This window comes from Phyllostomus hastatus, unplaced genomic scaffold (assembly GCF_019186645.2).
Source record: "Phyllostomus hastatus isolate PE091 unplaced genomic scaffold, TTU_PhHast_1.1 phas_scaffold_182, whole genome shotgun sequence".
NCBI lineage: Eukaryota > Metazoa > Chordata > Mammalia > Chiroptera > Phyllostomidae > Phyllostomus > Phyllostomus hastatus.
Window position 1 is genome coordinate 7,135,261 of NW_025334013.1, and position 25,492 is coordinate 7,160,752.

Sequence of the window (25,492 nt, forward strand, 5' to 3'; positions counted from 1 at the left end):
CCAGTAACAACTGCCTTCCCTTGTCTTCTGCCTGCCTAGGTTCACTCGCTCTCTCTCGTGCTGAACAAGACCACCAGTGAGCTTGCTAAAGCGAATGTGTCCAAACTGGTGGCGCACCTGGAGATGATTGGTAAGCGGGGGAAATCGAACTGGGGAAATCTGGCAAGAATTTGCACATCTCGCTCACAAATCTGAATGTCCTCACGTGCTGAGGGAGGTGTGGGCTGAGGGGCTCCGCTGTGGCCGTGGTTTATGACGGCCATTCTCAAATGCTGGCTTTGCGTCAGAATGGTCTGGTCAGCTTGTTAGACATGCGGGTCTCTGGCACATCCCTCCCCGCCCCGCCCTGCCCCGCCCCACTCCGCCCTCATCCCAGCACTCTGATTCAGTAGGTTGGGATGGGGCCCTGGCACCTGTGTTTTTAACAAACTTTGTCTGGTGACTATATAATTTTTTTTTTGCCTAAATTAGGGCATTTTTGAGAGTGAGGGGGCATTATTAATAATTACACCTGGGAAATGACAGTTACATGCTAATTACACCTGGCGTGTAACAAGGCTGTCTCTGGGAAACCAGGGCATGTGTTGCAGTAAAGAGGGGGAGCCCCCAACAGGGGGTTTTAGGCAGGGGGACATTGCAGCGAGTCTGGCGTTCTTTCTCACGGGACTCCGTAGGTCAGACTTCTCAGCAGAACAACCATGATCAGCTGCGTCAAGTTCTAAGCAGTAGTAGAGACTTATAAAGTGAATAAAACACTGTTCCTTTCATAAGGAACAGATAATGAAACATGGACAATTACAAAGCGCAAGTGTTGACCCTGTAGTTAAAAATAAGAATGTCTTCTGGGAAAGGAATGAACTGAAATTGAGGTTTTTCTGTTTGGTGTACATTAACCTCTAAAGGCTTCCTGGAAGAGATGGGTCTTTCGTTTTGGAGGAGTTGGGGTGTTTTTGTGAGAGGACATTAAGAATCAAAACTAAGTACCTACGTATCTTCAACGCATTGGGAGCTGAACTGGTCATTGTTTTATGATGCTAATTGCGATCATAAAATTTGGTTTACAGAAGCAACAGTTCAGCATGTTTCTTTTTAATGCCCACCCCCGGTTAGGAGTGATTTATGACAGGTGCACGTCTCAGGCGTGTGCGTTTCCACATTCCTTCTTTGTTCTGCCCGCCTTCCCCAGGCTTCATCCTGCAGTACTGGAGTAGTTTCAGGTCTGTCTCTAGTGTCCGTCTCATTGATGCTTTTTTAATTAGATCACACCCAAACCCACTAAGGTTGCTCGAGTGCCTGACATAGCTCTTTTATCCGTAGTACAATTGATATACCTTGTGATACTTCCCTAATTTTAATTAGGGGTCTAATCTCAGAATGGACCATGTTTCTATAGTTGTGTTATTTTCTTTAAGTTGTTTATGCATTTAGTGTGATTTCTTTTCTGTTGCAAATGTTGAAGTGTGAGGTTGCCGTGTTATTTCAGCCCCTGTGGACTTCTGCACAGAGACTACTCGAAAAATCACACAATGTGTTTTTTTTTTTTTTCCCCTGGGTGTGTCGGAATGGGAAAACTCGCTTTTGATTCAACAGCGAGAAGTCCGTGGCGCGCGTAGATCCGTGTTTGTGTCGGACGTCGTTCAGGCGCGCGACAAAAGACAACACTAATGTGTCCCGATTCCCGCCTCCCCAGAGGGTGACCTGGCCCTGCAGGGGAGCCTCGGGAGCCTGTCTCTCAGCGACCTCACGGCCCACGGGGAGCTCTACCGGGAGCGGTTCACCACCAGCGGGGAGGAGGCGCTCATCTTCCAGGCTTTCAAGTAAGAGCACGGGCCGCTCCTCGCCTGACCTTTTGTCCTCGTTGTCTGCTGGGTCAGAGTTTGGTTGACTCAACGGGGAAGAAAAGTGTCAAAAAACTGTACCTTCTCACGTAAAACTGATACGGTGTCGAAGTGGGCTGCTCGGGCCCCATCAACAGATGGGGTGAGACGGAAATAATCCTGGTTACTACTGAAGATCTGGGCTCCTGCCGGGCTCCCGCCGGGCTCCCGCTAACTTACGTGACCTTGGGCGACTTGCTTCACCTCCGCGCATCAGTGCTCTAATTTAAATACTTAGGGGGCTGAGGTAGATCGGTTTCCACCAGGCTGGAAACATTCTGAAATGATTTCAGACGGGTTTCCCCTGCCCCTACATAAACATAATCTGTATTGAATCTTTTCAGTTTTAGGATTTAGAAGGCATCTTCCAACGTACATAGTTATTATTATTAAAGACTGGGTTTCTTGGAAAGCAGAAAGTTTAAAATGGTGCTTTTTCAACCTTTTGGGGAGCTGTTAGAAAAGATAATATCCATGTCATCGTGTACTGATTTAGACTGATTTGTTTCTGTAATGACCTACCCCGGTGATGTGGTCCTATGAGAAATGAGATAATTAATATAAAACTCTTAACTTTCTGCCTGGTACAAGATAGGTGCTTAGCAAATGGGAATCCCCTTCCCCAGGGACTATGTCTTGTAAAATAATTTATTATTATGAGGCCGCACTCCGTTAAATTCAGAATCGTTCACAAAGCTTTCTAATTTACCTTGGCGTGTAGATGCTAAGCCTCTGGGCTTACACTTCACTGAAGTTAAACATTCTGGCAGCTTCTTTCCGCCACCAGAAGACAGTTTTCCCCAGAAACGTGGGTTTGGTTGCCCAGTTTTCTCCAGTGTTTCATGGCCCCATTTTTATTATCTTGCAAGTCCGTGTTGTCACAGCCCCTGCGGGAGTGGAGCGGGCAGGAAGAGTCACTTTTCCTTGCAGGCCCAGGTGAGCAGCCTGAGCCACAGGTGGCCTCTGAGTGCGTTCTGGAATCCAGAGTGCGTTCAGTGCCTGGAGCCGCCCCCAGCGCGTCCCCCTGGCTGTCTGTCGCACCAGACTTGTATTTCCACATCCACAACGCGTGGCGGAGCTCAGAAAGCGGGTAGTGATGGGCATTTGCTTTGTAAAACTTGATTGTGGATTTCCATTTTACTAGTTCAAGCTGCTCCGTAGGGAACCCCCTAAATCGACCGAAGTTGCCTTCAAGTCCTAACCTGTGCGGGGGGGCGCACTTTTCCACCGGTAGGTATGGGCGGCCCGACCCGCTGCTGCGCAGGGAGCACGACATCCACGTGAGCCTGCAGATGGCCTCCGTGCAGTATGTGCACACCCAGCGCTTCCAGGCGGAGGTGGTGGCCTTCATCCAGCACTTCACGCAGCTGCAGGATGTCCTGGGGCGCCAGCGGGCCGCGATCGAGGGGCAGACGGTAGGTGCTCTCGTCCCTCCAGGCGGTCCTTCCACTTTGATCAATCAGTGGGATTTGAACGCCTCTGGAGGTAAACCTGGAAAATTTCACTAAACACAGTAAAGGTAATTAGGTGGTTCCGTGCTTACTGATGCCCTCTGTGGAGCTGGTTACCCATGGAAGTCTTGCTATAGCCTGAGAATTCATATTTCTTTTTCGTTATCTTATGTTCTTACTACCTTTAAAGTTTGGCTTGAACTTTCTCTAAAAATGATAAGTGAAATCATGGATAACACGTGAGACTTTGGCCCTCCTAGGGCTCTAGTGGGGATTTTTCTGTCGGAAATGGTCCCAAAGAACATATATAAACGGGTTTTTCAAATGGGATTAAAAGTTCCCAAACTTCCTCTCTCATTGCTCCCTTAATGTCTTGGAAGTTTTTCCTCAGCACGTCCGAGGCCAGAAGAAATGTCTGACAGCTTTCCTCTTAGAAGGAATTAAGGCTAAACATTTAACAAGTACGTATGTCCCAACAACTGAGTAGTTGTTTGAAAAGCAGTAACACAGAAGTGAAAGGTAATATTTGTGTTTCACTCTCACGTGACCGCGGCACGGAGGGTGTGCGTGCTCCCCGGCGCGGTGCCGCGTCTCAGCCGTGGCCTCAGACTGGACATCACAGCCCTCGCGTGCTGGACATCACAGCCCTCGCGTGCTGGACATCACAGCCCTCGCGTGCTACTCTGCACTCACGTGCTCACGGGTCTTGCTTTTTGTCAGAGCGGCCGCTTCAGCCCCAGCCTCACAAAGATGAGACGTCACCGAGAGGACTGTCACGTGATGTAACACTGGGCGGGGACTCCCTCACGCTGGCTGGTTGCGCAGTGTCCAGCAGGTGCTGCGTTTACCCAGAATCCAGCTGCGGCTGCAGCCCGCGGGTCCCGGCGCACGGTCTGGGGGCTGGGAGCTCTCTGTGAAGCTCTGTTTTTACTAGTTTTAATCTGTTAGTTAAAGGATGGTAACTTAAGAAATAGACACGGTCTTTATAGTGGGGGCATTAAAGTTTTTTTAGTTTAAATTAAAACTTTTTTGATTATGTTACATACTGATTTGGTACAGAATCAAAGTGAAAAAGAACATTTGGGGAAAAGCCTCCTTCTCAATTACTTTCTCTCATCCACCCACTTTTTCTCCTGCAAGCAGTGTTACTGGGTTCCTGTCTTCTAGATAATGTATTAAAAAATGTATATATATAAAATAATCAAACCATAGGGAATCTGAAAAAAGAATCAGTCATACTAATCTCATAGCACCATAGGTATGTTTTAAATTATTTTCATTTTTCCCCTATACATGTTTCCATTATTATAATCATGGAATATATAACCTTTTTTCTCTCTTTGGAAACTTTAAAAAAATTGGTATTTGACACACAGAAAAGAATATCTGTACAAGTTACAAAGTATGATAATAAAATGAACACCTGTGAACCCATCAAAATAAAAATTAAAACTTTGCTGAGCCTGCTGCGCCTGTTCCTCCCCTGCCCTGTTTCCCTGTCATCCCCCCAATAACCACTGTCCTGATTGGGGGTCTGCTAGTTCCTTTGAAATTAAAAAATAGATCCTATACAGGATCTTTTATTTTTCTTGCTTTGATCTTTATAAAATGCTATTAAAATGTAGTCAGTGTTCTGTGACTTGCTTTTCTTGGTCGCCTGGTATGTTAAGATTCTTTCAGGTTGTTACATGTAATTGCATTTCATTTATTTTCACCATCAGATTCCATTGTGTGTAACACACAGGATTCCCCGTTTTTGTGTTGGACGTTGGGGCTGTTTGCAGGGTCCCCTACTGTGCACGTGTCACAGCTGTGCCGAGATGCCTAGGAGTGGAACTTCCGGGCTGTAGAGATCTGTGCTCTTCTGTGTAAGGTGGTGCTGGGTCGTTTTCGGAAATGGCCAAATTCATTACGCACTGCCATCGGCAGTGTGCAGGAACTCCTGTCATTCTCATTTTGCCACCCTTTTATCTTGGGCCACTTATTGAGTGTAAAGTGGTATTGTATTTGTGGTCTGCATACGCTTTTTAGAGAAACCTTTTAAATTGAGGAGGAGCATGTGGCTCATGCAGTGAAGTGCAGAAACTGTTGACTTCGTGCACACACCTGGGGAACCCAGCTTTTCATAACCCCTTTGCATCATCTTTTTCCGTCTTGCTCTGCACTCTTCATAGCGATTCTGTTTAATAACCACATGATCCATCAGGTTAGTTCACCTACCCATTTCCTCATTTTTTTTTAACATTTGAATTGCTTCCAGTTTTTCATTCTTATGAGTAACACTTCTATGAATATCTTTGTTTCCATAGTGTATTTTTTGAATAATTTCGAGTTAATAGGATTTAATCCTGTAAATGGTATTGAATACTTAGGTGGTATTATTTGATAGGACTGGATCCTGTAAAGCCATGGACATTGTTGTAACTCATAGCTCAGCTTTGCTAACTGTTGTCTGTTAGGATCCTGTGCAATTTAAACAGTTGTTCACACATGTCATTTTACACGTGTCGTTTACACCGCAGTGGTAGCAGTGAGTGTTGTCGCGAAGAGCCATTGGGTTAGGAAATGAGACACTGCGCATTGCTCACTAACAGGGTTTGACTTGCTGGGGGAAGCAGAAATTAAACAGGTTCTTTTTTTTAAACTTCGCTTTATCAAATTGTATCAGACAAGCAGAAGGAAAAATAATGCTTTTCTGTTTTGAGTAGTGTTAACGGTGTGGGCTTTGAAGAAAAGCTGATTTTCTCAACGATCTTTAATCTTGCTGTTTGAATTAGATTTCCATAGAGACCTAAAAACCTACTTTTCTTTGCTGTTAAGATTAAGAGGCCATTGTGTTTGAAATTTAAGTTCCTTTCTCCTAATATTGTACTGGTGAGAGGTAGTATTATCTACCTTTGGCTTGTAGCTGAATTTATATTCCTACGCTTTCTAGTGTCTGTAAATAATGATCTGGTGGGACTTTATGTTTCTTTTTAATCTTAACGTTTGAAATGAGAAGAACATCATGTGCCTGGTTTGATGGGGCGAAATATAAACTGTTTCTGTAGTTCCCCTGTGTCTTCTATTTAGTCAGTGTCTCTTATATTACACTTCCTTATTCACTGCGGAACCGGAACACAGACTTTGGGGGAGCGAAGACCTTCCAGGCGAGAATCTGGAGACTGGGTGTTGCCACTGTAAGCTGTGTGACCAGCATGGGTTATTTTTCTCGCTGTTCCTCTATTGAGTCTGTTGTAGAAGGAAAGTGGAGATAACAAAAATAAGTGTGCTGTACTGCGTTCGGGTAATAATTGTTTGCATTAGTGATGCTTTGGAGTTTTCACAGTGCTTTCGCGTGTACTTCTCCCTTGACCCCTGCAACGGCCTTGTTTGTTCATTTCTGCAGCTGGAGCGAATGCTCAGTGCAGAGTGAGGTGTCACACATTGTGCTCGGGACACAGTGGGGAATGAGAAGGGCATGGTCGTCGCCCTCTCGGAGCTGATATTTCCGTGGGAAGAGAGAAACGTGAGAAAAGACAGTCTGTTCTGAGACCTGATGAGGGCTGTAGGGCTAGGCAGTGGCTCATCTAAATTTTAAAATAGTTTTCTTAGCGCCGTTGTTTGAAAAGCGGCTTTTTATTTTGATGAAGTCAAATATTTTTCTCTTATGGTTAAGTGCTGTTTGTGTTTTAGCAAAGAAATCTCTGCCTGCCACAAGGTGGCGAAAATTTTCCTCTTGTAGAAGTTTCATCACTTTAGATCTCTTCCATTTTGAGTTGATTTTTGTGTTTTGTGAAGTGAGGGCTAAACTTCTTTCCCATGTACATATCCAGACTGTTCTTTTCCAATTGAGTTATCTTGGCTCTTCTGCTGAGAATCAGTTGGCCATGTGTGTATTTCTTCATTCTCGGTTCTGTGGCCACTGGTTTTTGTTTAACAATATGCCAATATTACCTAGTCTTGGTTACTGTTGCTTTGTGGTTGGTGTGTCTTGAAATTTGGTAGTGTCAGTTCTCCGACCTTGTTCTTTGTTCTCAAAGTTGTTTCGGCCACGTTAGGTCCTTTGTTTTTCCTTACAGATTTTAGAATCAGCTTGTCTGTGTCTACAATAACGTCACCCAGGATTTCGGTTGAGAATTGACATCTCAGCAATATCGTGCCTTTGGACCTTTGGGTACGGTGTCTCTCTCCACGAATTAGGTCTTGAGGTTCTCGCAGCAGTGTTTTGTAGTTTCGGGCGTACTGGCCTTACTTACACATGTTTTGTTGAATTTGTCCCTACGTATTTCCAATTTTGGATGCTATTATAAATAACATGAAATTTTAAAATGTTCAATGTCCGGTGGTTTGTTGAAGGTGTAAGAAATGTAACTGACTCTCGTATATTGACATGTTGGCCTCGCATCCTGCAGTCTTGATGCAGGTCCTTATTCTAGTTCCTGTAGGTCCTTCGGGGTTTTTACAAGGTGAGTCCGTGGTCTGGGAACAAGAGCTTGTGCTGTGCCCACCAGACCTCTGTGCCTCGCCCTCCCCTCAGGCCAGCGGCTGTCCGCCCTTTCGTCCCAGGGCGCAAGTGAACTAGTTACACAAGTTCTGTGGCACGCCGAAAAATACGTGCTTTGCTGACCTGCCAAAAAATAGGTATAATGTTGTTGATTCACACCGGACGGCTGTTGTGGTGTTGGCTGTTGTCATCTTTTTACCTGACATCTAGAGGAAAAGAGGTTACTGCCCCTGACTACATAGTCAGGTTTTGCAGGTTTTGAAAATTCTTGCGGCACGCCGGTTGAACGTCGGTCTTAGGGGGGAAACATTGTCTTTCACCATTAACTGTAACGGCAGCTGTAGATAGTTCTTTTTGAAGGAGTCTGTCCACTTCATACCCACAGTCAGTTTGTCGGCGTGAAATTGCTCATAGGCTCCTTCATCTTTATACTATTCGTAAGTTCAGGAGTATCACCCCTCCCTCCCTTCTGATAGTGGCGGTTTTTATTTCCTGTCTTTTTTCTTCATTAGTGTAGGCGGAGGTTTATCATTTTTCATCAGTCTTTTCAAAGAACCGGGTTGTGGAAGCCTGTACTGCAGTACGGTTAGAACCTGAAAAATGTATATTCTGTGGTTGTTGGTATGGTGTTCTATAAATGTTTAGTTTATTTTTTCTATTATTTATCTGTTTTCTAAATAAGTAGTTTCTGTTCTTTATTTTGTTCTTCCCTCTTCTTAGGTTTATCTTGCTTTTCCTTTTTATAGGTTCTTAAGATTGAAGCCTTGATCGTTGATTTTAAATCTTTATTTTTTAATATAAAATAAGCATTTACTGCTAGACATTTTTCTGTACTAAGTACATCACATGCATTTTAACATGCTATGTTTTCTTTATCAGTAAGGTCAAAATATTTTTCCATTGTCCTTGTGATTTCTTCTTTGACCCATGCATTATTTAAAAGTGTGTAGTCTAGTTTTTAAGTATTTGGGGTTCTCCAAAATTTAACTCCGTGGTGGTCATAGAATAGACTCTGTGAGATTATAGGTGTTTTAGATTTTTAAATTCATGGAAATTTTTGGAAACCTCGGTTTATTTGATTGTAAAGTTGGGGAATTAATTGAGCCTCTGAGTCCGTTGTTTTTCCTTTTTTAGGTGCGAGATCAAGCCCAGCGCTGCTCCCGGGTTCTCCTGGACATCGAGGCTGGCGCTCCTGTTCTCCTCATTCCAGAAAGTTCCAGATCAAATCATCTGATTGTAGCAAATTTGGGGAAATTGAAAGTCAAGAACAAGTTTCTCTTTGCTGGTTTTCCTGGGACCTTTTCCTTACAAGATAAGGTGAGCAGCCAGTGCCCATTCCCTTGTCAGTTCAGTTAGCATCGAACAGACGCTGAAGTCGAACAGTTGAAAAATGCATGTGTTGCCATGAGATGACGCCTGACTGCTGTTAGTGTATGTGGCCTGAAGAATTGTTTTTGACACTTTACTGACATTTTAATCACCCCTTTAACAGAGACAGTGGAAGTTGTAACTCCTTACCAACTGCATGTAGTGACTGATTTTAGCAAACCAACAGAACCACCCTTCCATCTGTACCATGCTTTCCTTACTGTGTGACCTCATCATAGTAAACCTTTTGTACTGTGTGGCTTTTTTCAGTGGGCCCGATTTCGCCCAAGGTGTATCTGAAGCCATTTAAAAATATCTTAACAGTAAAGTCTTAGGTAAATGTTGCTCTGCAGTCTCAGACTACATTAGCATTTATTTATTTCTTACAACAACGTTTGGGGGTAATTGGCATGAGGATCGCTGCTGTTTTCACTTTACATCTGGGAAAATCGGGGCTCGTTGAGAATGAAAGATAGGAGTGGGGGCACCTAGTAAGTCACAGACCTGGTGCCGAGAGGACGTGGAGGTGGCCTGATTAGCCCCTCCCACCCAAGTTTACATTGAGGACACTGAGTAACATTGTTGGAACTGGAGGCATCTTGTTCTCCGTGAGTACTTTGATGGGACCTTGCCAGTCTATCTGCTTATTCAGTGCAAACTCATTTCAGCTGGTCTGAAAGCACCTGCTGAAATTCCCAGGTGCTTATGCTCCTTTTTAGTCTAACACCTGGTAACACAGGGAGAGCGAGAGCCTTTGAAGGGAGGTAGGTGCACCTTACAATTTGATTGTGAGATCTTATGACTGACAATAATAGCAGTAAGATGCTTATTGTACATCAGCCTAAGCTCTTTACGTAATTTGTTTGTTTTGTTCTCATTAGTAACCAAAGAGGTGTCTGTCGTTATTAATGCCATTTTCCAGATAAAGAAATGGGACTTAACAGGTTAAGCCGTTTCTTTTGGATTGAACAGCTAGTGAGGAGGGCGTGTGGACCCCAGACTTTGGTGTGTTCGGCCCCTTTCTCCCTGCACTTCCGGTGGTTGGACTTCCCCTGCTGGTGTCCGGGGGAGGCCGGCGCGGGGAGACGGGCTGGCACAGGCTGCCCTGCTCTGTGTCACTGGCCCTTCCCGGGCAGCGTTGGCCCTTTGAGTTTTCCGGAGGGTGGGCAGTGAGTTCATGGAAATAACCTAGGTAGGAGAGCTCCAAAGATCATTACAGAGAGGCTATGCATTTGGGCAGTGCCTGTTCGCCTCTCTCGGTACAGAAAGGAAAGAAGATGAAAGAGAGTGAGCCGACTGGTAGTCCTTGCCAGGACGTTGCCAGGGCTTGCCTCCGTGCAGAGAGGAACCGGAAGGCGGTATTTGTTGGTAATACCTCGACTCAGATAATGTTGCGATTGTCAGACTGCTGTCGTTGTATTTTTCATTTCCTTTACTTCTGACTCACCCATTTAGCCCTGTTCCTAACCTGAACACCTGGACCCAAAAGCTTCCGGTTCAGTGGGTGGGCGTGTGTAGAGTAAGGGGAGAAGCGAAGACGGGACAGTGACAGTGACAGGAACCACGTCCATGGGTTGTGACCTGGGGCCCAGGACCCGGAGTGGGGGTGTTTGGACAGTGGACTAGAGGTCGTGTTGTTCCTGTGTCATCTTACTTTGAGCCGCCCACTCCGATAAACCCGACTTGGTGGTCGGAGCGGAGGTGCGGTGTTGAGTGGTGCGGAGGGAGGAGCGGCAGCGGTGTCCGCGCGGCTCCACGGACAGAGCGCGGGCGGAGCGGCCACAGAGGCCGTGCTCCTTGCCCTGCCGCCGGAGCCCTCCTGCCCTGCGGGAGCAACAGGCCCTACTGCCAGAGGCTGCTTTGACAGGGGGCACGGGCTTCCACTTGTATGGACTTTTAAAAAAGGGTTTTTGAAAAGTTTTACTTACTCATTTATTTTTAGAAAGAGGAGAAGGCAGGGAGAGAGGGAGAGAAACACCAATGTGAGAGAGAAACATCAATTGGTTGCCTCTCATGGGCACCCTGACCGGGGACCAAACCCGCAGCCCAGGTGTGTGCCCCAACCAGGAATCGAGTCGGGGACCTTTTGCTTTGCAGGGTGACACCCGACCAAGCAAGCCACGCCGGTCAGGGCTTATGTGTATTTTTTAAGACAGTAAAAGTGAAATCCGTCTCCACTGGCCTTTTCCTGGCAGGCCCGGGAGGGAACTAGGGACCTTGGCCCTGATGAAGAAGATCGGTTTTCATGGTTGAAAGATAAGCATTTTGCTGTTCGCTGACTTAGAGAACACAAAAGAAAGATTGGTAACTGCTTCCAAACTTTCCTACTCACTTTTTCCTTGACATGAGGTGTTTGTAATGAACATGGCTAGATGTTAGATAAATGTGTCAGAACTGGTGTTTGCCCTTGAGCGCTGTCCCCGTTGTCACCTCAGGGCCCCGCATCTGTGTGCTAGCCCCGCTGCCATCAGTGCCCAAGGGAGCCAGGCCTCCTTGGGAACCATCTTTTGGGTTTATAGTGTGTTTTTCAGGATGGATTTGTTTTGTGGTAAGTCTTTGTATTGCGACCTACCTTTTTTAGGAAAAGATCAGTTAGGGCTGGAATGGGTGATCAAATTCAATAAAACCATTTCTGTTTCTCTACCCTTCCTAAAAAGGTAAAGGGCTGATTTTCTCCGTCAGATATATCTATATATGGGCTTATGAGCCGACACTGAAGTTAGTCTAACAAAGGATTGCCAAAATATCTCAAGGACTTTCTGCAAATAGGTTTCTGTTTTGTTAAAGTAACCCAAATAACTGTGTATGGTTTGTAGCATTTTAATGAAAAAATTTCCCTGTATTTGTTTTTGAGGATTTGATTTTAAGTGGCAGCGCATACAAGGATCGCTCTTTCTTCAAGGTATAACATGCATTTTTGCCTCCTGGTTATTCTGGAAAAAAAAAAACAAAAAAAAAAACCTTATGGGATTCAGCAGTCAATTCACACTCATATGCTTAAAAAAGAAAACTAAAAAAACCCTGATTCTTTCAAATACCTCATTACTTGGGAAGTCTGCTTATTTGTGTGTGTGTGTGTCTGTGTGTGTGTGTGCGTGAGAGAGAGAGAGAGAGAGAGAGAGACACTTACTTTCTCTTGTGTAGAGAAGTTCTTGTTAAGGACCATGAAAAGCAATTCCTTCCTTCTCTTCCTTTCTTTCTTTCCTCCCCCATTTCCTTCCTTCCTTCCTTCCTTCCTTCCTTCCTTCCTCCCTCCCTACCTCCCTCCCTCCCTCCCTCCCTCCCTCCCGGCTACAGGTAGTGTTTTCTTGGTGATCTAATTTATTTCCTTAAATCCCAGAAAAGCATCTTGTTTCATACCAGTGGTTGTTCTGTAGAATTCCATAAGGGCTGCTTGGAGTGTGCCGCCTGTAACGTCTTCGCGATCAGACAAACGCGTCTGTGGAGCTTGTCCCTCCACACGCCCAGCCAGGCTCCGTGGGTCCAGGCCTCTGCGCTCACGTCTGCCCTTGAATGCATTTGCACGTGGGAGGTTTGTCTAGTGTGCATTCCAGGGGTCACAGAACAGGAAATAATCCTGAAATCAAAGCTTGCAGAGGGGTTATTTGCCTTTGAGCCTCATGACTCCTGTGTGTTTAGAATTGTTTTACATAAAACCATGTCCTAATGAGTGCAGGTCTGAATTTTTACATACGCTTGTCCTTTCATTTTATTCAATCATAGCTTGTGCTTAAACCGTAATTTCTAAGTCAGCCTTTCAAAAGCTTTGAGTTAATCTCCTCAAGCCATTGATTTATTTAAACCAACTGTAGAGAGGATGTAGAGATGAATCAAATGAAAGAGCAACAAATACCTTCTGGAGTTTAAATAAACTAAGCAAGGGGGACGGTTTTTAATGTTGAAATGCTTCAATAGTAGCATTTACCTAGTAATTTGCCTTGCAAGAAATTTTTCGGAAAGTAAGAACTGGTTTCTTTCACTGTTACATGTAATTACTACCCCAGACACCCGTGCGGGAGAGCACTGCCGTCATCTTCTCAGACGCCGCGAGTAGTACACACACCAGGCAGTGCCGGAGGGAAGGCCGCTCTCCTCCTCCAGTCCGCTCCGGAGAATGGGCGGCCTAGCACGCTGACGCTGCAGTGGCCGGACGGGCCCTGGCCCCGAGGCTGGGGCGGGGAAGTCAGTGGTGGGGTCGCAGTGGTGACAAAGAGTCACCCCTGTTCGTGAGGAACTAAAGGCACTAGATGTGGAAGGGCAGCGTGTAGTGTTTTCAGTAGAATTGCAGGATTTATTTTACTCTGGATTAGATCTTAATCTTTATGTCCTTGGACTGAAACCTATTAGGTGTGACCACCTACCTGTGTTTTCCACTTTGTTTTCATTTGCACAGTTCCTGGGAGAGATGAGAAATATACACCCACGAGGGGAGACTTCCAGAACGTGCAAACACATTACCATAGCTTCATTCCATTGGAACCATAATGGCCATTGGATACGTTTTTTTAGAACAATAAACTCTTCCCCTCCAGTAAAGCACCAATATATCGTATGGCTGAGAGATTTGCTTTTGCTGCATTTTATGTAGATTAAACCACTGGCAATAATGTTTGCTCTTAAGAGCATGACATATACTCTTAAGGCAAAAGATAATATCTCCTACAAAGTGGCCACAGTTTTCAACAGGTATGGAATTACATGTAACGTCTCTGCAAATAATTACATGTGGCATAAATGTCACGACCCTGTTACTGATCTGTTCATGGGATCTGGTTGTCGTGGGAAGCGCCGAGTGTTATGGAGTCTGTGACGAACTCAGGGACTGGGATGGGCCTTCCAGGGTCGTAAAGATTCCACTCCCCTTCCTGCCATCTAGTTTTACGTTGTTTCTCCCCAGGAATCCGTGCCCTCAGCTTCCCCAGCGGGCACCCCAAAGCACAGTGTGAGGAAGACGACGAGCACAGAGGACCCGAAGGGCCCCCATCCGGAGGGGCTCTTCATGACGCCGCCTGCCGGAGCGAGCCTGGGCGGCCTGAAGAGTGAGTGTGCGCCCAGCAGCTCGACCAAGCGGCCAGGGCAGCAGGCCACACCCTCCGCCGGCCAGGTGTCCAGCAGTCCAGGTAAAGGGACTGTGTGAAGGTGGGGAAACTCACGAGCCGGCTGTGGGAGCCTGCGGGGAGGGGGTGATGCGTCCCGTACAGGCAGATGCTGACAAAGCAACGGTATGTCTTCAGCGATAATCGAATTTTGGTATTGCTTCAGTAGGTTTAAGAAGTTTTGGATGTAGATTTAGCATCGGGTGACTTCCAGAGTAGATTAAATTAGCAAGACACCTTGTAAATAAAGATATTTGGATCATCTATTAGGATTTTTTTCTTACGTATCAAGGGAGTTGCCACCAGATGGTGATGTAACTAGAATGACTCCTGCATCCTTCGATACATCCACTGCTCAGGCACTGTCCTTGCGAGTCACTGTTTAATTCTAGAAACTGAAAAGGGACTCTTAAAAAAATACTAGTGTGAATTAGGTAACCACGGAAATACTCAAAGTGATAACTTTTAAAAGACATGAACCATCTAGTTGTTGGTGCCCTGCTGTAGAATTTAGGAATGGGTCACTCCAGATGAGAGCCTGATTTTGGCCTTCTAGTTTTCAGATGTGTCGTGGTGGGTGATGGATCGGTAAGGGGGCTCCACTGAGCCGGAGAGGGGCGCAGCATGTAATTAGCCACGAGAATTAGTCTGCTGGGGCCGGACTCGGGGAGGTGGGGGGCATTAGCTGAGGGAGACTGCCTTCTGTTAGGTACACGTGAGGAAGAGGGGTGCTGCCTAGTCCTGGGGGTGACGGGGTGGGGGTGGGGGGCGTTGACATTGATGATTAAATGAGAGTATGTAATTGCCACTGTAATAGCGGTTGTTGAACACTTCCTATGAGCCGGACACTGTGGCACATTCTTTACGTGAGTTACCGTATTTCATCCTCATACCGCCCCTATGGAGTTGTACTTTTGTCCGCACTTTACAGATGAGGAGACAGAAGCGGAGAGAGGTTAAGGAACTCCACCTGCCCACAGTGAAATGCAGACAGTGAGTGGTGGCGCTGGACTAGGAGCTTAGCAGCCCGACTCCAGAGCCTGACCTCTCAGGCCGCGTGAACTCTCGAGCCCGCCAGCCCGCGTGTGTCTCGCACACGGAGCCTGGCCGGGGTGCACTCTCCACAGCGCCGCTCGGTAACTGTGGTTGTCTCCGGTTGTCGTCAGGACGGCAGTGCTGGCGAGCAGGGAGGCCAGCCTTACCTGCAAGAAGTGACCAAGACTGTAGAACGGTGTCTTTTCTAACAGTATTCCTCCTCCTGATTTACCCCTTTTTCCGAAATTCCTCTGCTGGGAATAAGGTTGGACGAAGGCAGTGATTTTCATGCCTCTGCGAATCCCTGGCATTCCCCGATGACCCCAAGGAGTCCCCGAAGCCCGCCCTTCCTGTCCCCTCCCTGCGTCTTTCAGATCAGCTCTGCTTTCCTCTCTTTCACATAGGGATCAGGGTAGCCAAAAAACCAAGAACCAGTTGGCGTAGTGCCTGCCTAATGCCGGGCGCTACACTTTCTTCTCTTGCACATTAACGTGCTGCCTGCCATATGTGAAGAGCACGGGAGAGACATTGAGCAAGCATCTGAATAGCGAGAGATCAAGACACCTGTTACAGGGAAGACAGAGAGGACGGGGGAGGAGAGAGGGCCCAGCCGAGATTGAGAGGGGAGGCGGCCCCGCGGGTCAGAGGCTGTTCGGGCCGCAGAGAGCTTGGCCCTGGGAGGAAGCGGAGGTGGGTTGGTGAGCCCGCGGCTTCCTGAGCGAGGTGGGGAGTGGCTTGAGCTGGGGCTGGAGAAGTAGGCAGTGGGCTTATGCACAGTCTTACAGGGTCTCGGGGGAGAGTTGCAGAAAGAATTTCGAATTAAACATAGGCATCAAAGCGTGCAGAGGAAGAGAATGTTATGGTTTCATTTCTTTCTTTTTTTTAAGGGGTCACTCTGACATTTTGTGGGCAGAATGGTTTTGTGAGGGCCAGAAGGGAATGTGTTGGTGTCGTGGAGGGGGGTTGCTGGTGGTCCAGGCAAGAACGAAGGTGGTTTGGGTGAGATCAGTGGTGGTGGAAATGGTTCCATGTGACATATGTTTGAAAAAGAATTTTGTTGCTGGGAGATCTTGTAACCTTTAGGTAATGTTACCTCTACAAGGAGATGCCTGTTAAGTTAGTTTACTCATAAACCGTTCAGCCTCAGTTAGTGTCTCAGGCCAGTGGGGAGACCCTGCGGGAGTGTGGCCCGGTGTGCCCCTGGCGTGGAGGTGAGCAGGCAGGATGCGTCTGGCACGCAGAGTGTGGTGCAGGGAGGCCTCGGGACGGAGTGGAGGCTTCTGGACACCTCGTCTCCTGAAGCAGGCAGTTCTAAACATTTTCTCAAGAAAGAATGAACTTGCTTGGGCTTTTTAGTTTTGCTCAGGGGCAGCCCTTGCTGGGTCCCATTTCCCTCCCTCCCTCTCTCCCCCGGGTGTCTATAGAAGACCACGTCTGCCTGCTGGATTGCATCGTCGTGGACCTGCAGGACATGGACATCTTCGCGGCAGAGAGACACCCGCGGGAGGAGGCTCAGGCCTCGGACGGCGGCGGGGGCGACCTGCTCTTCCCCTCCTACTTCGTGCGGCAGACCGGGGGCAGCCTGCTCACCGAGCCCTGCAGGCTGAAGCTGCAGGTGGAGAGGAACCTGGACAAGTGAGTGTCTTATGTCTGAGTAACTGCCTGTCACGAGTAGAATCCTAGTGAACTGGAAACCAGTGCCATCGGGCAAGTCTGAAAGAGGCTAGGTATTCACTTACTTCTCCATCCACGCAGCCAATGTGTGCTGGCCGTGAGGGCTGCTATGGTGAAGGCAAACACTCCTGCCCTCACGGAGCTCACGTTTCGCTGAGGGGCACAGGAAGGCGAGTAGACGATTCTAATTTAGCGTCTGAGTCAGTGTTAGAAACTGTGTAATAGGATCAAGGCAGGTGCCTTGGGATCAGAGGAGAGGATGTAAGTTTAGCATGGATTTTGGTGTGGTTAGGGAGGTGGTGACGGCAGGAACAGTATTTTGGAGGAGGTGACATTTGGGTTATGTGTTCCAAAAACGAGATAGCATCTGGGCCTTGTATTGCTGTTCACCCTGTAGGTCCACTTTATCAGAATAGCTGTTTAGATGCAGTTTTTCCCACTTCACTCCACTAAGCAGACTTAAAGCACTCCATAAACACTAATGGACTGACTCTAATTTACCCTTTAATGGGCCTCAAAGCGCAGAATGCTTCTTTCTGTCGGTTAGAACATTGTTTCAGTTGTCATTAGTTCCATACCTGGCCGGGAAAGGTCTCGAAAATACACATCCCCAGAGCCGACCTGAGTCCGCCGGAAGCCACTGTCAGGGCCGACCCTCAATGTGCATCATTAACGCGGTCCTCTGGCGGTGTCCGTGCCCCCGGGGCCCACGTACACGCACCGGAAGCTGCTGGTTCCAGTGCGTGATGGCTTTTAGTTTGAGGCGTTAGTTTGGGGACAGCAGCAACCTGCACATCTCGGCTCCAGGGGCAGACGAGGAGTGGCTGTAGTGCAGCGCCTTGAAAAGCAGTCTCGTTGCCCATACAGAGTGTGATTCGAGTCCCTGTTAGGCCACTCCCTTTGCAGCCCTTGGGTTTGGGCAAGTCCTTTTATGTCCCTTTTTCGTTTCTGTCTGGATTAGTGACACAGTTTAGCTGCTCTCACTGGGATTTTTGCATTTCATTCTTACTTGCTATTCAAGTGCGCCCTGGCTGATGTTCAGTTATGGTTGGCGTGGGCTATATTTGGTTTTACTGGCTTAGCAGACTTAAGAGGAGCTTCATTATTTAGAAATTGAACACTTTGTTTTCTTTTCAAGTAATGCTTCCAAAAAAAAAAATGTGCTTCGCTACTCTCCATATCTAAACTTTACCCGCTTTCATCAGCGGGTATGTGCAAATTGTTATGCTCTGCTAGCCCGGAGAGAAGGCGATAATGGAACATCAGGTGTCCTGTCCGCTTCTCCCTGCACGCGATCAGGGGCCCCGGAGGGTGCCCGGTAACCCCTTCCCGCTCACCGCCGCTACCTGCGTCACTGGTGTTTTGTCGCTTCGTCGCATATAGGCTGTTCCCTCTAGACGAAGTGATTTTTTATATTCCTCTTCCACTTGAAGTACTAGCCCTGTATTGTATATGCCCAGAGAGTGGGGTCCGCAGGACACAGGAGGCGCACCCCGCCCCTGGCAGGGCGGAGCGCAAGGCCTTCACTGCGGGGACAAGGTGTTAGGCCACTCCCTTTGCAGCCCTTGGGTTTGGGCAAGTCCAAGGCTGCTCCCCAGCCTGGGCTGCTTCCGCGTCACTCCTGCCCCCCCTGGCAGAGACGGGTCCCCGCTGCACATCGTACCCTGCTGTCCCCTCGGGGCTCCGCGTGAAGCGCCCATTTCTCCAGTTACCGCTCAGCCTGAGGACTCAAAGAGCTTGCCATCTTTTCTTTATGGCTGTTCCAACTATAACGTCTAAATTATTTCTGAATCTCATGAGATTTTTTTTTTCCTTTTTAATATATTACTTAATTAACTCATTAGATTTGGGGACTTTGTAAATGTGCGTTTTGGGAGAAAAGAGGCCCTTCGTGGTTGAGGCGTGACACTCAGTCATGACAACTTGCTTCACGTGGAGCCACATGAGGTTTTTCCGTTGGAAGTTAGAAATTAGCCGGTCCATGACGTGGGCGGGCACTTTGTAGCTCGTGTGTTTGGGTGCGAGCTGTGTCAGGGTTAAGTCAGTGATTTGTTCCCTCTTCTTTCGCAGAGAGATCAGCCACACCGTGCCAGACATATCCATCCACGGCAGCCTGTCCTCGGTGCACTGCTCCCTGGACCTGCGCAAGTACAGGCTCATCCGCGGGCTATTGGAGAACAACCTCGGGGAGCCCGTAGAGGAGTTCATGCGGCCTTACGACTTACAGGACCCGAGAATCCACGTGAGTGGGACCCCGTGCTCCTCTGTGACGCTCCTCGTCCCAGCTGGTGGTCACGCTGTGCGCTTACTCCTCAGATCACCAGGGGGGAGGGGGCGGCAGCAGTGAGCAGAGGAGATTCCTTGCCACATTCACCCCACTTTTAGATTGGCACCGTCACCTGGGAACTGACCGGCGTTTTCTTTTCCCAGACCGTTCTGAGCGGAGAGGTGTACACGTGCGTGTGCTTCCTCGTTGACATGGTGAACGTGAGTCTGGAGCTGAAAGATCCGAAAGGAAAAGAAGGTGCCGGGTCCCTAGCCAGGTATGGCTCCAATTATATATTATTTTTACAATGACAGCAGTATTACAGTAACATTAGTACACATAATCCACATGGTTTGCTTTAGCAGAGAGCAGGGGTTCGGAGTGGTGGCTTGCAGCTGAGTGTGGTCTGCAGAGAGCTTTTTGGTTGGTCTGCACAGTGCTCTTGGGAGTTTAAATTCATCGCTGTGTGGGGCAAGCTGGCTCAGGCTGTGCTGTAGTGACAGGCACTCCACCGTACCCCTGGCCCCGGGCAGTGAGGGTGTTTTCTCTCCCCGTGCTGCGTGGGTCTCGGACTGCTCTGTGCCCCGCAGTCACTGTGGCTGCCACAGCGGACAGATTCCGGATGTGCCCATGAGGAAAACACGAGCTCTGGAGGGTCTCGAGTGGCAGCTGATGCCCTGGCAAACCTCGTGCGGCTGGAGCACGGCCCCCTCTCACGCATGACTGAGTTAGGGCGTGCGGTCTTACTGGGCGTCCGCAGAGGGGAGACCCAGGACTGCTCGGTGAGCCGCACTGATGGCGCCCTCACTGGCCGACCTTTAAAGCTTGGGGGTTTTCACATAAAAAGCTGGGATTTCAGTTTCTTTTGAGAAATTGGAAGGTTTGGCCCACGTTTTCATTTGAAAGGCCGGGGAGCTAGGGAGCAACTTGGCAAACCTTCAGGAAGGGCGTGTGCTTACCGAGCGCTTCACTTATTTGCTTGGTCGGTGTGGACCAGGAATTTGTGATTAGTGGTATGGAACCTGCAGAAATGCATTGCGTTGGCCCACCTGGTTACCTTTCATGTAGGTCTCTTGACAGCCATGTAAGGTGGTACAGATACTATTTCTGTTTTCCAGATAGTTTTCGACTAGTGTAGGATTGTATAGCTGGAGAAGTGGTTCAGTGTTTGAAAACAGGACTTCGAGGCTAGTGATTTCCTCACGGAAGCACTCCATCTTCCACTCTGTCTTCCCCTTAAAAATCTTTCGGGTCTGCACCTAAGTCAGCGGATGAGAACGTGGGGTAGTGCAGCTGGGCTTCAGCGTTGGTTGCCTTGTTAGTTGCAATTTTTTTTTTCTTTTTTTTTTTTTTTGTGATTGGCTGTGCCCTTAGTTTTTCCCAGCATGGAATAATTCTGTACAGATTGTTGTGATGGTACTGAGTAATTATGAGTTGTTTATTGCAGCTTTCTCTGTTATTAAAAAAAATCCTAAATGCATCTCCTGTTTGTGGATGAGTTGCATTATTTCTCCTCAATGAAGGATATTATTTGTTCTTACAGTTCCCATTAAGCCATAGTGGTCTTATATAAAATGCAGCAAACTCTGGGGAGAGAATCCTCCCTGCAGGCCAGGAGTCGGCAGATGGAGGACTGAAGGGACCCTCGACATCCTTTGGGGGTTGTTACATATACAGAGTTGGGCAAAAGTAGGGCTGCAGTTGTGAGTATGCGAAGCACAGTTTACTCTTGTATTATTGTTTATTAGTTATTGCATTATTTCCCATCTGAACAACTGTAAACCGACTTTTGCCACACCCTGTGTACAGCCTTCTTAGACTTAAGATGAGAAATGAGAATGCTAATGAACCCAGAGGGTCATACGTATGTGGTACTGCTGTTCCTCACGAAGTTCCTGTGGGCGGGATCATCTCTTTTTGGAAATGGAGAGTAAGGCACAGGGCGCAGTGACGCCAAGTCCGTTCTGAGGAATCTGGTAAAATCAGTGAAAGATCTCAGAATGAAAGTTATTATCCTTTGTAGAATTTTGGCATATTTATTATTTTGTTCTTTTACCTTGATCTTGCATAATTTTGTAAAAGGGAAGAGTTCAGCCTCTTGCTTGTCTTCTTCCGTTTAGATTTGACTTCAAGAAATGTAAACTGCTCTACGAGAGCTTCTCCAACCAGACCAAGTCCGTCAACTTGGTCTCGCATTCCATGATGGCCTTTGACACCCGCTACGCGGGGCAGAAGACCAGCCCCGGCACGACGAACGTGTTCAGCTGCATCTTCCAGCCCTCCAAGAACAGCAGCGCAACCCAGGGGTCCATTCAGATCGAGCTGCACTTCAGGTAGCGCGTCTCCACTGAGGGACAGTCACACCTCGGTGCTCGCGGGCTCCAGACCTCGTGAAACCCAGTACTCCTCACGTTCTGATGAGAAAAAAAAAATGCTTCAGCACTTGGCCTTTGCTCGGGACCCGTGGCACGTGCTAGAATTTGTATGAGTCAGGAAAACGCCCTGCAGCAGAAAATTTCTCATGGGGAAAATTTGTTTGGTACTGGCTGGTTTCAGCACTCGTCACAGGTCCTGGAACGAATTAACGACGAGTACCGAGGTATCGCTGTCCTTTCCTTTGTGGCCAAGGCCGTGTGGGCTTTAGAGCTTCAGAGGAACAAGGAAGCACTGGAGAGACAGATGCGTGATGGACCTCCGTGCAGTGTCGGGAGTGTTAACGCAGCAGGCCCGCGTCCTTGCAGCTTCATCGGTTGGCCAGAAGGTGTCTCTGTTGTTTAAAATAAAAAAAGTAGTTTAGAGTTAATCCATATTCTTGGAATCGACCTGTTAGTTTAGACTGTTTTAATATGTAAAGCAACTTGGGAAGGAAGAAATTATTCTTGTTGCAGGGAAAAGAGAGACTTTTGTTTGTGGAAATAACAGAAGGGAAGGTGGTTTTGACTTGCATTACCGATTCACCTACGCAAGTCTTGCTGACGCCTCCGCTAAAAAGAGCTTCGGCTGCTGAACTAGACTGTTTTCCTTTTTGGGGTGCGGGGGGCAGTTTTGTCTGTGGGAAGTGCGTTGGTTTTGGAGTCATGCAGTTCTGGGCTCCACACCTCCACTGACCGCTGCCCAGCTTAGTGTCCCTGGAACAAGCTGTTCAGCCTCTCTGAGCGCCACCTCCTTCTGTGAAATAGAAAAGAGCAGCCGTACCTGCCTGGCATGCTTCTTGGCGCAGATGGTAGAAGCCATTACTGTTCCCGATGGAGGTGGTGTTATTTTATGATACACCGTGGTAAGAGTTTACGACTAAGGGAGCCTTGGCCTGCAGACCTGACCAATGAGGTCTGATCTGAAGAAATCCTTCCATGCAAATCCAAAAGGAGACCTTGGAGGCAATGTCCGTTTCACTCTGTTAGCGCATGATGGTGTCAGATGTGTTGTCAGTGTAGACCAGCACGTGAAAAAGCTGGGTTAAGTGAAGACAAATAAGTGAAAACTTATTCGTTAGGCGTCAGAAGAAAAAATCATCGAGACTGTTCTTATATTTATGTATTTAAATATGCCTGACATTTCAATGTGCTGCTCAGTGAATTCCTCAGGGTTTGAGATGTTTTTTTAGGAAGAGGTTGTGGTCTCTCTGTAAGTCTTTAGGAAGTCTAGCAAAGTAGACATTTTAACTTTTGTATGAACTAGTTGACTCTTATCGAGCCCTGCCACGAGCCAGGCAGGCACTTGACCTACCTTTAATTTAATTCTCAGGAGCCTGCAAAGTGGGTGACTTCTTCCCCACTTAACAGACGCCATAACAGAAGCTTGGAGGGGGTTAAGTAGCTCTTCCGTGGTCACACGGCTAGTAAGTAAGGTAGTGAGAGCTCAGACCTGGGCCAGTCATTTCGAAGTGCGTGTCTTGAAGGGTCTTCGGCCCACCCGCCTCTGGTGGTCGGGCCGATTGTAGTCAGACGACAGGCTTTGCAGCTGCTTTGTTTGAAGACGATGTTTATTTGAACAGGAGGCTGGCATGTGTTTGGTCCGTCTGCGGAAACAATTTCTTCTTGGGTTTGCTCTATTATTATTGATCTGGCTTTCTAAACTATCAGCTAGTTTTTCAGCCTATCATGTCTAATATCTAAGCAGCCTTGAAATATTATTCTATTTATACACTCAAGGTATATAATTTCTTAGAGTTGAATAATAAAGCCTTACCTTGGCTCTTGCTAACAGAAGTCCCATTGTTAGCGAGAGGGTTAACACGTTCTCTTGATCGGAACTTTTGAACGCTTTCTGTGTCTCACGAAGAATTGCTCTTTTGTTGGGATTTTGTGTGTCAAATATAAATCATTTCACAGTGTTTAAAGGCTTGAAATATTTTCCAGAATAGGCATCAGACACACTTTGACTTTCCAGTTAGTACATAGCTCTGACAGTCTGTGTTCAACACGGGGTGGAAAATTTTTACTGAGGGCAACATTTTTTCTCAGTTACAAAAGGGTAAAGTGTTTCTGTGAAAAATGCTGCGTCTGTATGAAGGAGACATACATCATTGTGCCCTTTTTCTAGAGGCAGCGAGCCAGGCCTAGGAGAAGTAAGAGACTGGGGAAGCCAGCCTTCCAAATGTCTCCAAATCGGTTTTTCCGGAATAGGGGCCCCCTGAGGGCAGGAACCAGGTACCTGTAGCAGCTAGAGCCCCAGAGTTGCTTTGGGCCCATGGTGCAAAGTGCGCACCCCAGAAAACCCTGCAGAGATGCCCCGGCCCCTTTTCCTCTGCGCCCCCCATGTCTGCCGACTGTGGGCTCATGGGGCCGGGCCAGGCCGAGAGTCCTCTTTGAGCTTAACCCTCAAACATAAAAGTTGGAGTATTGGGGGCCACACAGTGAATATTCTCTTTCTCCTCCCCCAGTTCCACTTGTAGGGCACCAGGTAAATGTCGCCTTATTTGTCCTCCTCAGCTGCGAGAGCTGGGTGATTCTAGACCGCAAGGGAAGGGCGCCTCTCGGGTCTCCTTGAAGTTGCCCGTGGGGAAGGGGACTGACCTGTAGCCAACGCCTGTTCCGTGCCTGCTGCTTCGTCTCTTCCAGTGCGATGCTTCCCGTTTCGTGAGTGAGAAAGCAGGCTCAGAGGAGGCAGACGACTCACGCAAGAGGGCCCACCTGGCTAAGGGACAGGACTTAAGCCTGGGCTCTTTCCACTGTACCGTGATTTCTCAGCCTCAGCACTGCTGACATTTTTAGGTCAGAGGATTTCTTGTTGTGGGCGCTGTTCTGTGCATTGTGGGATATTAGCAGCATCCCTGCTTCTGCCCACGAGATGCCAGTAGCAGCCCCCAGTGTGTCAGCCAAGAGTGTACCCAGACATTGCCAAGTGTCTCCTGGGAGGACAAGATCACCCCTTGTGGAGACCCATTAGATTACAGTGTGCTGCCTTCTTATTACTTCTTGCTTAAAAATATGATTAACTTTCGAAAACATGCATTGCACATTTTATTTTACCAGTGTTCAGAGTTTATTGGTACTCGCGGTTGTTAGTTTAGAAAATGCTGGAACACCTACCTTCTGCCAAACTGAGTAATACATTTGCAGGTTAATGAAATATCATGTTGCCCCTTTCCTATTTTATTTTTTTGGTCTTCTTTCTCGTAGATCTACGAAGGATTCCTCCTGTTTCACAGTAGTTCTCAACAATCTCCGCGTGTTTCTCATATTTGACTGGCTGCTGTTAGTCCATGATTTTCTCCACACTCCCAGCGATATTAAGAAACAGACTAATGTTACTCCTTCTCGCCACCGTAACTCAAGTAGTGAACCTGCTGCAGTTCCCAAGACCGTGAAGAGTGGAGTAGTTACTAGGCGGTCTTCCCTGCCTATGTCCACGGAAAGGCATTTGGAGGTCAAGGTCAATGTAACAGGTGAGTATTCATGTGTGTGAGTCACTGATCTTAGTTGGAGTGTTAGGCTCAATATGTGTGTTGCAGGATAACTTTTCTGTTGCCTTTTCATTTTTTAACATGAGCGCTTATACATTTGAATCTTCTTTTTTAAAGGGTGATAGTGACAATTTTATTTTTTATTATTTTAAAAAGTATTTCTCTTTTTAAAAAATTTACTGAATTGTTTGGGGGGCGGAAGGAGAGAGAGAGAAAAAAAACACATCTATTTTTGTTAGTCCACTTATTGATGCATTCACTTGTTGATTCTTGTATGGGCCCTGCCCGGGGATTGAACCTGCAACCTTGGCCCGATGGGAGGATGCTCTAATCG

At 47.4% G+C, this 25,492-nt stretch overlaps 1 protein-coding gene across 6 annotated transcripts in view; it reads left to right on the plus strand.

The window, feature by feature from the left end:
* Window positions 1–25,492, plus strand: part of VPS13D (vacuolar protein sorting 13 homolog D) — a 225,048-nt gene that overhangs the window by 40,576 nt on the left and 158,980 nt on the right. For all 6 annotated transcript variants that reach the window (XM_045858715.1, XM_045858714.1, XM_045858716.1 and 3 more), the window contains 10 exons: window positions 40–130; window positions 1,691–1,817; window positions 3,112–3,292; window positions 8,949–9,131; window positions 14,080–14,302; window positions 16,738–16,948; window positions 19,058–19,229; window positions 19,418–19,530; window positions 21,374–21,586; window positions 24,875–25,140. In XM_045858715.1, coding sequence (XP_045714671.1) covers window positions 40–130; window positions 1,691–1,817; window positions 3,112–3,292; window positions 8,949–9,131; window positions 14,080–14,302; window positions 16,738–16,948; window positions 19,058–19,229; window positions 19,418–19,530; window positions 21,374–21,586; window positions 24,875–25,140 — 1,780 coding nt within the window. The remainder of the gene's footprint in view (window positions 1–39; window positions 131–1,690; window positions 1,818–3,111; window positions 3,293–8,948; window positions 9,132–14,079; window positions 14,303–16,737; window positions 16,949–19,057; window positions 19,230–19,417; window positions 19,531–21,373; window positions 21,587–24,874; window positions 25,141–25,492) is intronic.